General features: G+C 33.1%; 1 protein-coding gene across 1 annotated transcript in view; it reads left to right on the top strand.

The window, feature by feature from the left end:
* Vps13b (vacuolar protein sorting 13 homolog B) overlaps positions 1-13,857 on the top strand; it is a 720,349-nt gene that overhangs the window by 358,689 nt on the left and 347,803 nt on the right. Inside the window, exon 24 of the mRNA XM_077801386.1 lies at positions 7,780-8,000. Within this exon, the coding sequence (XP_077657512.1) occupies positions 7,780-8,000 (221 nt within the window). The remainder of the gene's footprint in view (positions 1-7,779; positions 8,001-13,857) is intronic.

The following is a 13,857-nucleotide window of genomic DNA, read 5'->3' as shown; positions in this document are numbered from 1 at the left end:
CCCAAGCCCAGCCCACCTCCATCTTGGGACACTTGTAGCCATTGTCTTAGCCCTCCCAACACAGTAGTCATGACCTTGGGACAACAGATAGGGCCTGGAGGTAGCTGTATCTCCAAACAGGTAACCCACTCTTTCAACCCTATCTCTGAAAGTGTTTGCAGCCATCTTTGGACACCCTCATTGCTGTCTTGAGTTACCTCTGCTATTACTACCACCACCTTTAGTTGCAGTAGCAATTATCCTTGGATACCAGGGACTAGAACTTCAACACTAAAGTGAGGTACAGGTAATATGCAGGAGATTATAGGGTAAAAACTGTAATACCTCAGAGCCACACTGCAAGAAAGGGAGACATATAGAAAACATAAAAAACAAGGGAGGAAAGTGTCCCAAACAAACCAAGATACTACACTAATAGAATGCATGGACAATGCAGTTGATGAAATGTCAGAGAAGAAGTTCAGAACGTACATAATATGATCTACGAATTAAAGAAGGACCTAATTGAACAAATACAGGCAAAAATTGATCACTCCAACAAGGAGTTAAGAGAGCAAATACAGGCAACCATCAATCACACCAAGAAAGAGATAAAGGAGCAAATACAGGTAGCAAAAGATTACTTCAAGAAAGATTCTGAAAGAAAAAAAGAAGAAGAAACAATCAGAAATCCTTGAAATGAATGAAACAATAAAAAATAAAAACTCGATAGAAAGCATCACCAATAGACTAGATCACTTGTAAGACAGAATGTCAGATAATGTAGACAAAATATACAATATTGAAAATAAAGTTGACCACACAGTGAATATGGTAAGAATCAATGAATAGAACATCCAAGAATTAAGGGATAGTATCAAAAGGCCAAATCTAAGATTTACTGGGATTAGAGGAAGGCACAGAGATTCAAACCAAAGGAATGCACAATCTCTTCAATGAAATAATATCAGAAAATTTCCCAAACATGAAGAATGAATTAAAAATTAAAATACAGATTGCTAATAGGACACCAAATGTACAAAATTACAACAGATCTACACCAAGGCACATTATAATGAAAATGCCTAGCATACAGAATAAGGATAGATCTTAAAGGCCACAAGAGAGGGGAATCAGATTACACATAAGGGAAGATCAATTCATATCTCAGCAGATTTTTCAACCCAGACCCTCAAATCTAAGAGATCCTGGAACAACATATAACAAACTCTGAAAGAAAATGGCTGCTAACCCAATATCTTATATCCAGCAAAACTAACCTTCAGATTTGATGAAGAAATAAAAACCTTTCATGATAAATGAAAGTTGAAAGAATTTACAGTGAGAAAGCCTGTGCTACAGAGCATTGTCAGCAAAATTTTCCAGGAGAAGGAAATATTCCAAGAGAAGGGAGGAATTACACTAAAGGAAAGGCCAATCAAAGGAGAAACCAAGTCAAGTTAAAAACCAAAAATAAACCAAAATGTTTGAGAATATAAATCGTGTCTTAATAATAACCCTGAATGTGAATGGCCTAAACTCATCAATTAAGAGGCATAGACTGACAGATTGGATTAAACAAAACAAAAAGACCTAACAATATGCTGCCTTCAAGAGACTCATCTCATAGGAAAAGACACCCAGAGACTGAAGGTGAAAGGGTGGGAAAAAAAATGTACCACTCATGTGGACCACATAAATAGGCAGGGGTTTTCATCCTCATATCAGATAAAGTAGACTCCAAACCAAAGCTAGTGAAAAGGGATAAAGAAGGATATTTCATACCGCTTATGGGATTCATACAACAAGACAACAGTAATAAATATGCCCCAAACAATATGGCATCTATGTATATCAAAGAATCCCTTCCCAACTAAAAGAACCAAATAGACAACAACATAATAATATTGGGTGACTTTAATACACCTCTGTCACCACTGGGTACATCTTCCAAACGAAAACTAAATAAACTATAGAACTCAATAATACAATTAGTACTTTAGACTTAACAGGTATATATATATATAGAATATTCCATCCATCAATGAGTGAATACACTTCCTTCTCAGTAGCATATGGATTCTTCTCCATGATAGACCATATGTTATGCCACAAAGCAAGTCTTAGCAATTACCAAAAAATAGAGATACTATCCTGCATTCTCTCTGACCATAATGGAATGAAATTAGAATGAATGATAAAGTAAAAAATAAAAGCTACTCAAACACCTGGATATTAAATAATATGCTATTGAATGATACATGGATAACAGAAGACATCCGGATGAAGATAAAAAAGAAATTCTTAGAGGAAAATGAGAACTCCAATACAACTTATCGAAATATATGGGACACTATGAAGGCAAAGCTAAGTGGAAAGTTCATTGCATGGAGTTCATTGATTAAAAGAAGAAAAAGTCAACAAATAAATGACCTGGGAAAAGAGGAAGAAACCCAAAGTATCAGAAAACAGGAAATTGAAACAAAAGAATTTTTTGTTAAATGACAAAACAAAAAGCTGGTTCTTTGAAAAAAATAAATAAAATTGACAAACCATTAGTCACCCTAACAAAAAGAAGGAGAGAAAAAAACTCAAATTACTAAAATCCATGGTGAAAAAGGAAATATCGTGACAAACACTATTGAAATACAGAAGACAATTATAAAGTACTGAGAAAATTTATACTCCAGTAAAATAGAAAACCTCGAAGACACTGACAAATTTCTAGAGGCATATGATCAAATCAAATTGAATCAAGAAGACATATACAATTTAAACAGATCAATTTCACTCAAGGAAATAGAAGACACCATCAAAAGCCTATCAACCAAGAAAAGTCCAAACCACACAGATTCACAGCTGAATTTTACAAGACCTAATAAGAAGAATTAATACCAATACTCCTCAAATTATTCCATGAAATAGAAAAGGAGGCAATCCTACCAAACTCATTCTATGGAGCTAGTATCATCCTGATACCAAAACCAGGCAGAGATGTATCAAGGAAGGAAAATTGTAGACCAATATCCCTGATGAACATTGATGCAAAAATTCATTGCATACAAAAACATATTTTAAAAAATAGTGTATCATGATCAAGTGGAGTTCCTTCTAGGGAGGCAAGATTGATTCAACAAAGGGAAATCAATTAATATAATTCATCACATCAATAGACTTAAAGATAAGAATCATATGATTATATCAATTGATGTGAGAAAGCATTTGACAAAATACAGCACCCTTTCTTTCATATTCAAAACCCTAGAAAAAATAGGGATAGTAGGAACATACCTTAACATTGTAAAAGCTATCTATACTATACCCCAGGCCAACATCATTCTAAATTGAGAAAAATTGAATGCATTCCTTCTAAATACTGGAGCAAGACAGGGATGCCCTGTTTCACCACTGCTATTCAACATAGCCCTTTGAAACTCTAGTCAGACCAATCAAATAGACTAAAGAATGTAAAGGGATACAAATAGGAAAACAAGAACTCAAACTATTATTTTTTGCTGATGACATGATTCTATACTTAGAGGATCCAAAAACCTCCTCCAGAAAACTTCTAGAATTAATAAATGAATTCAGCAAAGTAACAGGATAGAAAATCAACACCTATAAATCAAATGCATTTTTGTACATCATTGATGAGTCCTGTGAATGAGAAATTAGGAAAACTACATCACTCACAATAGCCTCAAAAAAATAAAAGACCTGGGGATCTATTAACAAAAGTGGTGAAAGACCTCTACAATGAAACCTACAGAACACTCAAGAAAGAAATTGAAGAAAACCTTAGAAGATGTAAAGATCTCATATGCTCTAAGCTAGACAAAATTAATATTATCAAAATGGTCATACTACCCAAAGCACTATACAGATTCAATGTGATTCCAATTTAAATCCCAACATCATTCCTTATAGAAATAGAAAAGGCAATTTTGAAATTCATTTGGAAAAATAAGAGACCCAGAATAGCCAAAGTAATTCTTAAAAAGAAGAGTGAAGTAAGAGGCATCACAATACCAGACCTTAATCTATAGTACAGAGCTATAATAACAAAAATGGCATGGTATTGGCACCTAAATAGACATGTAGATCAATGGTACAGAATAGAAGACACAGAGACCAACCCACCTGAATACAGTTATCTCATACTAGACAAAGATACTGGAGAAAAGATAGCCTGTGCAACAAATGGTGCTGGGAAAATTGGAAAGCCATATGTAGCAAATTGAAACTAAACACCTATGTCTCACCATGCAAAAAACTCAACTCATAGTAGATCAAGGACCTAGGAGTTAATGTAGAGACCCCATGCCTAATGGAGGAAAAAAATGGGCTCAAATCTTTATCACATTGAATTAGGCCCTGACTACCTTAACAAGACTCCTAATGTACAAGAAATAAAATCAAGAATCAATAAGTGGAATGGATTCAAACTAAAAAGCTGCTTCTTAGCAAAAGAAACAATGAGTTTCTTTTGAAGAGAGAGCATACATTTTGAGAGCAAATTTTTGCCACATGCACATCAGATAGAGCTATTATGGAATTTTAAATTTGCTGTATAATATATCCTATATTATAAATATAGGATATTTAAAGAACTCAAAAAATCAAAAAATGTAACAACAAAACAAAACAACCCAGTCAATAAATGGGCTAAGGAGTTGAACAGACACTTCTCAGAAGAATTACAGTTGGTCAACAAATATATGAAAAAAAATGTCCAACATCTCTAGCAATTAGAGAAATGCAAATCAAAACTACTCGCACCAGTCAGAATGGCAGCTATCAGGAATACAAACAACAGTAAACATTGGCAAGGATGTAGGGGAAAAGGCACACTCATACATTGCTGTTGGCTCTGCAAAGTGGTACAGCCAATCTAGAAAGCAGTATGGAGAATCCTTGGAAAACTGGGAATGGAACCACCACCATTTGACCCAGCTACCCACTCCTTGGTCTATACCCAAAGGACTTAAAAACAGGACACAGCCACATCGATGTTTATAGCAGCACAATTCACAAAAGCTAAATTGTGGAACCAACCCAGATGCCCTTTAGTAGATGAGTGGATAAATAAAATGTAGTATATATACACAATGGAATATTATTCAGCATTAAAAGTAAATAAAATCATGGCATTTGTAGGTAAATGGATGGAGCTGGAGAATATAATGCTAAGTGAAATTAGCCAATCCCCCAAAACCAAATGCTGAATGATTTCTCTGATTTAAGGATGCTGATTCATAATATGGTTGGGGTTGGGGCATGAGAGGATTAGATGAACCCTAGAAAGGGGAAAGGGGAGGGTGGGCAAGGGAAGGGGGAATGGGGGTAGGAAATACAGTGGAATGAGATGGATATCACTACCCTAAGTACATGTATGAAGACATGAATGTTGTGACTCTACTTTGTGTACAGAGAAAAATCGTGCTGTATATGTGTAATATGAATTATAATGTATTCTGCTGTCATATAACAAATTTTAAAAAATTCTCATTGTGAAGGTCATAAAAATCTACATGGGATTATCAAAATAGTACATACTTTTGGCCTATCATGGATGTGTGGATGTATTTGAGGAAATATGTAGAATGTTATTCTGCCAATGTTATATTATAGAAAGTTTAGATGTTTCTGTTTTTGTGTGTGTAAGTAGTACTTGTGCACTTAATGTGATTTGTAGTTTTTTTTTTTTTTTTGTACCAAAGATTCCACACAGGGTTACTTAACCACTGAACCACATTCCCAGACCTTTTTTGTATCTTATTTAGAGATAGGGCCTTAAGAAATTGCTGAGGCTGGCTTTGAATCACAGTCCTCCTGGTTATCAGCCTCTTGAGCCACTGGAATAACAGATATGTGCCACTGCTCCTGGCTGATTTGAAAATTTTTTAACAGAGCAATTAATTGACAAATTTTTAAATTTCATTTTAGGAGACTATGATAAGGCCAATTTTAATTTATTGGTCTGTTTCTGAAGAAGAAACAGGAACATATATCTGAGAATAGTGTACCGTCATGTCATTTGGGATTTTTTTTTTAATTTAACAAGTTTAAATGTAGTGTTCTTGCATACAACATAATCACTACTTAATTTCTTGGATAAAGTAGGGTTTGAAAAAAAATATGTATTTATCTCACTCTCAGTTTTAAAATCATGTATCTAAAATCATTCCAAATATGAGACACCAATTTGGCAGAGATTTTATTTTGTAAATAGCATGGAATTTAATGTAAGTCTAAAAACTATTTTAGATTACAGATGATTTAAAGTTTATCATTATTTCTTCAAAGAAAAAATTTTAAATCTTTAAGACAGGCAAAGTATCACCATGTTGACTGCATATTATTATTCAGTTAACATTGTTTTTAGTTAATTTATTATGAACTACTATTTAGCTAAATTTATTCTTGTTATCAAAGTTTCAATTCAAAGATTCTTAATTTACACTTTTATGAAGTACATTTGAACAGAACATATTGAATGTTCATCCTGATGAGAATCTACCTGTGGAACCTGTTATCCCAGTGTATCTAATGAACATTTAGATTGCTTAAGTATATATTTACAGTATGATCCTTGTAGTAATTCACTTGGTATTTTTTCTTCAATGAATAAAGAATGTAAAATTATAAGAACAGTGTGATTCCCTGATCTTACTTCTGTCCTAGCACAACTATCAACTGTGAAAAATATTAATAATAGAAAGAACTGTGACAAATATTAATAATACTTATTGGAATGGCAGGATAAAATATATTACTCTTTAAAATAACATATATTCTAAATTATAGTGATTACTGAGTACCTCTATAATTAGATATAAATGTTCTCAATTTATTTTCAAATAATTAAATTATTTAAATAATTGAATTACTTAAAAAGATGCTATTACCCTGTATAATGTTAAGTGCTGTCAGAATTGTAGTCCAAAATACAAATGACAGGAATATCTGACATCACAAAAATAAATGTTTATAAATTTTTCTTATACTGGATTTTAAAAAATTATTTTACAGAGTAACTTATTGTAGATATAATAAAAACTAAGATGTTTTATATGAATAATTTATATTAATGAAATAATTTTATATAAATTAGTAAAAGAATATAAAAGAAGGAAAGTAATTTTGCTTAAAATACTGACATTTGAGTGTTTTATTATTACGAGCATTTTATTTAAAAGGAACTTTTAATACTTTTGAATCATCCAGGGAATAATGAAATGTTTACTGAGTATTAGTAGGAGAGATAATTAAGTTGGTCTATAATAGAACTCAGACACCTCTATTTTAAGTAAATATCCCACACAATTCTGATACTGGTTGTCCAAAAGACCATAGTAGATTGTTTACTGTTTCTTCTTTCATTCCCTAGAGAAGTCTATGGTCATTTTTAGTCCCTCCAAAAATTACTGTATTCACATAATTTATGCCATTTTCTATGATTTTTTTAAAAGTGTGGTGCATAAACCTCTGTTACACAGAACAGCCTACTAGAGCACAGTACAGATGCATACATCTCCAACTGTTACACAATACACTCTCCACTGTTCATTTATTGTTTATGGTATACATAATTGTTGCTATAGAAGTATATTCTTAAACATTTTTTAAAAGATAACTTAAAGCTTTCAACTTATTTAGCATTTTTGATCTGGATCTATTTGCTTTTTATGATACAGTGTTAAATTTTTTATATTTCAAATATAAATAGTAGAACTTTTATTATCAAGTGACAGTTAACTGTATTTTTTAATGTGTGTGCCTCCCTATTTCCTTTAACAGGTGATGCTTTTCCATGGACCATCAACTTGCATCATTTCAGCATATATACCCTTATTGGAAAACAAGTGACACTTAGCTTAGTGGAACCTATGGGTTGTACCTCTACTCTAGCTGTCACATCTCAAAAACTACTTGCTACAGGACCTGATGCCAGACATTCATTTGTTGTCTGTCTTCATGTTGACCTGGAATCCCTGGAGATAAAATGCTCTAATCCTCAGGTTGGTATTTTTCAATTATAAAAAGAGTGTTAAAGTAATGTTTTAAAAACAATTGTCACCAATTTTTTTTGAAGGGTTTCTCTTCACTTATACCCCCCCTTTTTTAAAAATTGGTCCATCAAGATCAGCATGGTTAGATTAAGAAATTGCTTTGAAGCTCTCTCAAATTTTGTAATTTAAACTCTTCTGAAAATGTAATAATGGCAGCATAAATGCACCTTTTAGCTGATCAAATGAAATCAATTCCAGATGTAATTGTTTTGATACAATAACCAATTTTAATTATTTTAATGTTGCCAGCATTCTTAGTTGTTCCTTTTCAGTTTTTTATTAGAGCAGTATAATTTTAAAAATAACTAAATAAATAGATAACTGAGAGTACAAAAATTTTGAAAATACAGTGAGCCAGCTTCATCTAATTGACATTCATAGAAGAGTGTATCCAACAATAGTGGAAGACACTTTTTTTAGGTCTCTGAATGATCTTATATTTAAAAGAATCACAATCATATAGAAGTGTATTTTCTTTTCTTTTTTTTTTTAAAGAGAGAGTGAGAGAGGAGAGAGAGAGAGAGAGAGAGAGAGAGAGAGAGAGAGAGAGAGAGAGAGAGAGAGAGAGAGAATTTTTAATATTTATTTTTTTTTAGTTCTCGGCGGACACAACATCTTTGTTGGTATGTGGTGCTGAGTATCGAACCTGGGCCGCACGCATGCCAGGCGAGCGCGCTACCGCTTGAGCCACATCCCCAGCCCTAGAAGTGTGTTTTCTTACTACAGTCATAAACCAGTTAGAAAAACTTTAAATATCAGGATCTTGAACAGTATACTTCCAAATAATTCAAGGGGCTAAGATAAAATCACTTGGAAATTAGAAAATGTTTGGATTAAATGATAGTTAAACAGGAAATGCTGTTCAAACATTGTTTAGAAAGAAACATAACTTTAAACAATTATTAGGAAGAATGATCTTTCCTCGGCTACTTAAAATTCAGCTTCAGAGGGTTCAAAACAAGAATGAGATAAACTCAAAGCAAGTAAATGAAAGAAGATAATGAAGAAATGAATAGAGCCACTAAAAAAAAAACAAATAAGAGGGAGAGAAAATTAAATCCATAAACTGTTACCTTTAAAAAGATAACAAAACTGACAATTCCCTACATAAACTGAAAGAGACTGAGAGATTACAAATCACCAATATTTGTAATGAAAGGGAGTTAACCCCATAGATCTTACAGATATTAAAATTATCATAAGAAAATTAAATAACTATATATCAAAAAATAAAACCACTTAATTTCAGTGAAGTTTTCCCTGAGAAAGGACTATACCAAAATTGTTGTAAGATGAAACAGTGAAATTGAATAGCCTGTATCTTTTCAAGAAATTAAATGTAATGACAAAACGTTTTGCATTAAGAAAAGTCAGGGGTCTGGGGTTGTGGTTCAGCAGTAGAGTGCTCGCCTAGCATGTGCAAGGCCCTGGGTTCTATCCTCAGCACCACATAAAAATAAATAAATAAAATATATATATATATATATATATATATATATATATATATATATATTTAAAAAAAAGAAAAATCAGGCCAACATGGGTAATGTCTATCAAATATTGATGGGAAAAAAATAACAAAAATTTTTGTACAGTTATTTCCTCAGAAACGATGAAGGGTCTCTGCCCTTCTGTTTATATGAAACCAGAATAACCTTAATACATCTAAAGAAAGGACTTTAAAAAAGAAGTAAATATGATATCAGTATCCTTTTAAATTGTAAATGAATATTGCTAAATAAAATATAATTGTATAAAGAGGAACATATCAAGTATGATTTAATGTTAAGAATGCAAGACTGGGGGCTGAGATTGTGGCTCAGCGTAGAACGCTCGCCCAGTACATACTAGGTCCTGGGTTTGATCCTCAGCACCACATAAAAATAAAATAAAGATATCATGTCCAACTACAACCTAAAAAAAAAGAAAGAAAGAAAAGAATGCAAGTCTGGTTTAACATTAAAAATTATTCAATATTATTTTTTCCATGTTAACAAAATTAAGAAAGTCAGGTGATTATCTCAATAGATGCAGTGAAATAACCTGTGAAACTTAATATCCATTTATGATTTTAAAAAACTGTCAGCATATTACACACAACAGATAAGTTTCCCAAAATTATAAAGGACATATGTGCAAGACCAGAAATCAGGATATTAATGTTAGATTTTCGATTCGTATCTGTAGTCCCAGCTACTCAGGAGGCTGAAGCAGGAGAATGGTGAAGTCAAGCCTAGCCTGGGTGATATACCAAGTTTTTGTCATACACACATAACATACCAAGATTGTTTCCCTCTGAGGTCAGGAAAAAGCTGAGTATTTCTACTTTCAACGTTATATATTATATAACACTAGCAGCCTTTCCAGTAACCCAAGCAAAATAAATATGGGCAAGGTAGTGTACTAGTTTTAGTCTTCTGCATGTGCACGCACTCGTGTGTACACACACACACACAGACACACACAGTTTTACTAGCACCATTTGTTGAAGAACTTGTTCTTTCTCCAGTATTTTTCTTGGCACTTTTGTTGAAAGTAGCTTGGTTGTAAACATGTAAATTAAATTCTGAATATTCTTTTCTGTTCCATTTGACTGTCTCAGTTTTTATGCCAATACCATGTTTTTTTAGTTACTATGGCTTCACAGTCAGATATTGTGATGCTTACAGCTTTTTCCTCCTACTTAAATCTTCTCTTTCCCTTAACAATATATTTCTGTAACTTTTTCTTAGGTTCCTGTCTAATGACATCTTTTTCCTCAGTGAATATAGATTAGAGGAAAAAAGTGTATGTCAATTTTTTTCTTTTTTAGATTTAAAGTAAGTTTTTTTTTAAATGAACACATGAAAACTTAAAATTCTAAACATTTGTGTACCTTGTGATTGTTGATACATGTATATATTGTGAAATGTTTAGATTAAATACATCTAACTCTTTACATGTTTGTTATTTATTTATTATGAAAATATACAAAATATTTTCCTCTACTTTTGTGAAATACAAACTACATTATCATTCTATATGGTCACCCTGCCATATGTTAGCATATCAGAACTTTTTACTCCCTAACTATATCTTTGTGCCACCTACCAAATTTGCCCGCCATTCTCCCAGCAGCTCAGGAGGCTGAAGCAGAATATTGCAAGTTCAAAGCCAGCCTCAGCAGCTTAGCAAGGTGCCAAGCAACTCAGTGATACCCTGTTTCCCAAGTCTCTTGGAATCATGACTGCAGCAACTTCTAAGTGCCTGTGCAGCTGAGCAGAGTGAAACAACTTCCTAGGCCCCCCTGTGCAAGCAGGATTCCCCAGAGCTCTATCCTCTTCCCATAGTCCTGTTATCATTTAGTCCTTCACCTATAAAATTCCTTTTCCCAAGTAATTTTTGCTTTTTCAATCTTGAGTCTGAGATGAGTGTGTTCCTGTCAGGCCATCTTTCCTATTTGTTTCTGGGTAAAATGCACACATCTCTTCAGTGACTACAGTATCCTTCCTTAGCCTTGGTTTTACTTGCACTTTTCTGGCCCAAATCCAAGTTATTCAAATATTTCTGCTTTGCTTTCTGCTCTGGATTATTGCAGAAAACTTGGCTGAAAGCTGCCAGCAATATCCATGCTACCCTCTGAATTCTGTGTTGCTGTGAAATTTCGCTTGCTAGATTTAGTCCTTCACCTATAAATTCAGCCTCACAGTTTCAGGACATGAGCAAAATGAAGATGACTTTTTTGCAGTAATGTCCCATGTATGGCCCCTAGTCTAGAGTCTTCCTTCTTCTCTGAAATATGAGATAAATCTTCACTACCCATAGTCCTGTTGTCATCCTGGTTTACTGAGCTCTCATCAGAATTGCCCATTAATCTGTACTTAACAATGTCCTAAAACTTTTCCAACTTGCATCTCTCAACTTTTCAAAATTCTTCCCACAAACCAGCTCCAAAGTTTTCTGAACCATGTGGTCAGGTTAGTCCCATCCATGACCCCACTTGCGGGAACCAGTTTCTGTTTTCATCATCTTTTGTGTTGGTGTGTCCTAATGACGTGACAACAATTTAGAGGAGGAAAAGTTTATTTTGACTCCTGGTCAGTGGAGTCCACAATTGTGGGCATGAAGTGAAAGAAAACATCATGGCATAATGGCATGGTAGAGAGAATCAGCTCAGGACATGTCAGCTACCCTGAGGGAGAGAACTTTGCTCTGCTCTCCAGGGATAAAATATGCCCCATAGGCATGCTTTCAGTGAGCTACTTCCTTCAGCCCCACCCTGCCTGCTTGTAGTTACCACCCAGTTAAGCTATTAGTGCATTCTTCCACTGATTAGGTTACATCTCTCATAATCCATTCATTTCATCTCTGAACTTTCTTGCATTATGTCACACATGGGTTTTGGAAGGATACCTCATATGTAAACTACAACAGCATTTGTGTTCATCAGATATATTGACTTGTAGCTTTTTTTTTAAATCTTTGCCTGATTTTGATATAATAGTTGGGCTGACTTCATAGAAAGAGTTTGGAAGACTCTGTTATAATATTTTGGGACAATTTGAGAAGAATTTGTGTTCTTCCTTGAATGTTGAGAAGAAGCCATCTGATCCTGTGCTTTTTTTTTGGTGGAAGACATTACTGAATCAATTTCTTAGTCTATTGAGATTTTCTGTTTCTTCATGATTAACTTTTGATAAGGTTTATGTGTCCAGGAATTTGTTTATCACTTTTAGGTTATCAAGTTTGTTAGCACATGATTGTTTATAATAATCTCTGATGATCCTTTGTATTTATGTGGTGTCAGTTATAATGTCTCCCTTTTGTCTCTGTTATTCTTTATTTGAATTGTCCCTTAATACTTCTGGGTAAGAAAGGTACTGTTAAGTTTGAAGAAATAACTCTTTGTTTTGTTGATCCTTTGTATTTTTTTAAGTCTATTTCACTCGTTTCTGCTCAGATCTTTAATATTTATTCCTTAATTTGTTATTATTTAATATTTATTCTTTAATGTTTATTTAGTTTTTATTTCTTTAAGATCAAATTTAGTTTGTTTGAGATCTTCATGCTTTTTTGATATAAGCATTGATTGCTATGAGTTTTTTTCCCTCTTGTCACTGCATTACCTGTTTCCCATAGGATTTAGTATGTTGTGTTTTCATTTTCATTTGTTTAAAGGAATATTTTGATTTCCTTCTTGATTTGTTCATTTCTTCATTGTTTTTTTTGAAGAGTAAGTTATCTAATTTCCATTTTTTTTAGTTGCCAAAGTTTTTGTTATTGATTTCTAGTTTTATTACAGTCAGAAATATATACAATGTGATTTTTTAAAATTTGTCAAAACTTATCTTGTGATCCATCCTATATGTAGCTAAGAATGTGTATTCTGTAATATTGACTCTTCTGTAGATATCTGTTCCATTTGTCTAGGGTACAATTTAACTCTGCTATTGGTTTTTTAGTCTGGGTGGTTCATTGCTGCAAGTGGGATGTTGAAGTTCCCCTTTTTTATGCCATTTTTAAATGTCTTTTTTCATGTTTTTATGTTTTTTTCGTTTTTTATGCCCTTCTTTACTTTTTTTTTACAGATTTTGATTTTATATATTTCATATCTGATACAACTATTCCTGCTTTCTTTTAGATTCCACCTTTTGCGTGAAATAGCTTATTCCATTTTTTCCTTTGATCTATGCATTTCCTTAGATGGGAAGTGAATTTCTTGTAAGCAGTGTATAGTTGGGTCTTGTTTTTGTTTTGTTTTGTGTTGTTTTTCATTCAGTCACTGTATGTATTTTCACTGGAGAATTTAATTCATTTACAATTGAGA

Source organism: Urocitellus parryii, chromosome 7 (genome assembly GCF_045843805.1).
Source record: "Urocitellus parryii isolate mUroPar1 chromosome 7, mUroPar1.hap1, whole genome shotgun sequence".
NCBI classification, from domain to species: Eukaryota; Metazoa; Chordata; class Mammalia; order Rodentia; family Sciuridae; genus Urocitellus; species Urocitellus parryii.
Note: the sequence above shows the minus strand (reverse complement) of the source record. Positions and strands in the feature narration are given on the sequence as shown.